Genomic DNA, 3,806 nt, shown 5'->3' with positions numbered 1-3,806 from the left:
TTGCTGCTTGAGGATACAATAATGTGAAGGAGAAAATTGAAAGTTTATTTGGCTATTACAATACAATTGTGAATCTGAAGCTTTTCTAAGGAATGCTATATTTTACTTATTTGTTTTTTAATAGCACAAAGTGGAGATTTATTCCCTTTATATTTATTTTTGTGGGTGAAAGTCTGCACACACATCTGTGCATCACATGTGTGCCTAGAATGCTCAGAGGCCAGAAAAGGGTATTGGAACCCCCAGAACTGTAGATATAGACAGTTGTAAGCTACCATTTGTGCTGAGAATTGATCTTGGGTCCTTTAAAGGAGGAGCCAGTGCTCTTAGCTACTGTGCCATCTGTCCAGCCCCAAATACTTCAAGGTTTACAAAGCACAAAATCTTGATTCTGACAAATGGTAGTGTGCACACATCACACTGGAGTTGGGGGGTTTGCAATTCTTACTTCCCTGCTGAGAGACCACTTGTACAGGTACCAGTTAGCACTGAAGTGTGGCACCTGATCCATAGTTATACTGTGTGTGCTCCATATACATTTAATTTGGGCTTCTTTTCCTTCCTGAAATTAAGGCATGTGAATTAAGGCAAGGCATGTGAATATGAGTGGTTTCCATTAGGCTGTAATTTTATTTCTTTTTCTAACATATATATTGCTAAACCATTAGGCAGCTCTCTGAAAAGTAGACTGTTTTGCCCTGATGTATATTATTTCTCCTGAGACTGGTTCCTGCTTGTTATAGTTCCTGTTGTACATTAAAATACCCAGTGTTCACTAGAAATAGATATTTTCTCATGTGAGAATAAGCTGCACACATGGAAATTTCACTAAAAAAAAATGCAACGACGGTAATTTTGAAAAGATAAAAATGTGTAAGTATCAAACCTAAGTATGAGGCTGTTCGTTTTAAGAACTGACTTGAATCATTTTTCAGGTAATTGTGGATCCCAGTAGCCTAACTGTCGACATTATAGACTTGAAAAGTCCTCACCTTATCATTAACCAAGCTTGAATTTACAAATAATTGACTCAGATGAAATTATCTCGCTTTTCATCATCTGTGTAACTGGAACCAGAGCAGAGGCTTCTACACAGACTGTGAATATTGACTAAATTGTATACACTATCTTCAAAACTAGAGATTGGACATTATATCCTCTCTTAGCTTATAATGTTGCTTTTTGAGTCCCTATTTTTTAAAAAAATCAAGGAAGCATTTTGCATTAGTCTTATTACGGATATAGAATGTAGTAAATATATAACATAGTGCATACAGCCAATGCCTCATCTTCCCAAGCCATAATCCTGAGACCACAAGAGTTGACATCATGGGAGCCAGTGACATGGTTATAAGAGTGATCTTTTTATCACAGACTTTGATTGGAGTCTTGAGCAACTCCTTCCTAGTCTACAACTACCTGCTGCTTTACTTCTCTGGGATCAGGTTAAGGTTCACAGATTGGATCCTGCAACACTTGATTGTAGCCAACTTCTTAACTCTCCTGTGTAAAGGAGTACCGCAGACAATGGCAGCTTTTGGTTTGAAAGACTTCCTTAATGATTTTGGGTGCAAACTGATCTTTTATCTTCACAGAGTAGGGAGGGGCGTGTCCTTAAGCAGCACCTGCTTCTTGAGTGTCTTCCAGGCCATTACCATCAGTCCATCGGGTTCCAGGTGGTCACGGCTTAAAGTCAAGTCTCCCACTTACATTGCTGCTGGTGTATACATGAGTTGGATCCTGGCCCTCATAGTAAACATAACTTTTCCTATGTACATTACTGCAAGATTGAACCATAGGAATATGACAAGTCTTAAAGAGTTTGAATACTGTTCTTCTGTTCGTCATGACAAAGCCTTTGACATTTTCTCTGCAGTATTAGTCACAAGTCCTGATGTTTTCTTCATGTTGCTGATGCTTTGGTCCAGCAGTTCCATGGTTTTCATCCTCTGCAGACACAAGCAGAGATTGAAGCACATTCATAGAAGCAACTTCTCCCTCAGGTCCTCCCCTGAATCCAGAGCCACAAAGACCATTCTTCTTTTGGTGAGCGTCTTTGTCTGCTTTTACACCCTTTCTTGCCTCTTACAGATTAATTTGTCCCTTCTGTATAATCCAGGTTCTTTCCTGATAAACATGGCTTCAGTAGTTGCTGCATGTTTCCCAACTGTGAGTCCCTTTCTGCTGATTAATCGTTAACTCTGTGAGTCTCCACTCTGTTTTGCCTGTGCAGGGAATACAATATTCTAACCATATCAGTAACATCAAAATTGTGTGTTTTTGGAATAATGTATACTATTGAATTATGTATATATACTCAATCATGTCATAAAAGCAGGTGGTGTACATTCATGAACTAACATGTACACATACTATTTGTGAACATATCATAAATTATATATTTACATATCCTATATTGTTTTGTGACATGAAAATGTTAATCAATTTATATAAATTGTGAATTTGTCATAGTTTGTAAAACAATGGTTTGATTTACAATCTATTTTTTTACATTTATCTTACCTTTTTTTACACCAACAGATTAAAATTCATTGGACAGTTTTTCCTTAGCCACTTCTCTTGCCAAAACAAAAAATATATAAATGAAGATAATCAAATAGCATTTCATTATCCTCATGCTCTGAACAGAAAATATTTAGAAACTTGATGGGATTTGATTATTAAAGGACAGTCTGCATGTGAGTGTAATAACACCAGTACTGAGGAAGGTTTTAGCAGCTAATGGTATGCTCTTATGGACATTTGCAAAATACTTTTTCTGTGTTGACTTCTGTAAATCCTTGTTTTTTTGGAGCCAAAATTTTTCCAGATTTATTGCAGTATGATTGAAAAATGAAATTTCATTTTCAGATTATATGTGGTGAAAACTTCCTATATGTGTATGTGTATTCATATGTGTATATATAAAATGAAAAATTGATTACCATCATCAAATTATGTGGCATATAGTGCTGTGTAGTTTTATGTCAACAACACAGCTAGAGTGATTGGGAAAAAGAGAACCTCAACTGAATAAATGACTGCACCAGATTGTCCTATAAACAACCTGTCAGGCATTTTCTTGATTAGCGTTTGATGTGGAAGGGCTCTGCTCACAATGGATGGTACAAGCCCTTGGCAGGTCATCTGAGGGTGTCTCAGAAAGCAGACTGAGCACGACAGGGGAAGGAAGCCTGTAACCAGATTCCATCCATGGCATCTGCTTCAGTCCTCCTTAAGGTTCCTGCCTTGAGCTCCTGTCTTTCCTTCTCTTGGTGATAGATTGTTGCTTGGAAATACAAGAGAAACATAAATATTTCCTCCCCAAATATCTTTCTCTTGTGGTGTTTTATCATAGCAATACAAACTCTAAAACCCATACCTCTATGACCAATTTCTAGAGATGACGACTTCCAAGATCTGTGTTAACACCTTCCACATACAAGAAACATTAAGTGTAGTCACTGTTGTACACTTTAGAGCCTTGGACCCTGCACGTCTTTTTGAGTGTATGTGTCAGAGAACCTGAAGCTTGTGAGTCCAGCTAGACTGGCTGGTCAGCCAGGGCCAGAGATCCTCCTGAATCTGTGCCTTTGCTATTACAGGTGCCTGAAGCTTCATTTACATTCCTGTAGTTGGTGGAGGTGAAACTCAGGTGTACATGTTTCCACAGTAAGAATTTGAGAACCTTAGCCATCTCTCCAGACCTAGAACTGATTCATTTTATTGCTGAAAATGTGTGTATCTTGACAAACATTTCCTCATTTCTCTTACTCCTCTGTTTTCCACTTTTCTACAGGGAGTCT

General features: G+C 37.9%; 1 protein-coding gene across 1 annotated transcript; it reads left to right on the top strand.

Moving 5' to 3' along the window:
• Positions 1 to 1,329: 1,329 nt before the first annotated feature.
• LOC128125221 (vomeronasal type-1 receptor 4-like) lies at positions 1,330 to 2,199 on the top strand. Its single transcript, XM_052762389.1, has one exon. The coding sequence runs from the start codon at positions 1,330 to 1,332 to the stop codon at positions 2,197 to 2,199; it is 870 nt and encodes a 289-aa protein (XP_052618349.1).
• The last annotated feature ends 1,607 nt before the right edge of the window (positions 2,200 to 3,806 follow it).

This window comes from Peromyscus californicus, unplaced genomic scaffold (assembly GCF_007827085.1).
Source record: "Peromyscus californicus insignis strain IS unplaced genomic scaffold, ASM782708v3 Scaffold_4__1_contigs__length_199733344, whole genome shotgun sequence".
Classification (NCBI taxonomy): domain Eukaryota; kingdom Metazoa; phylum Chordata; class Mammalia; order Rodentia; family Cricetidae; genus Peromyscus; species Peromyscus californicus.
This window is presented reverse-complemented; position numbering and strand designations above follow the sequence as displayed.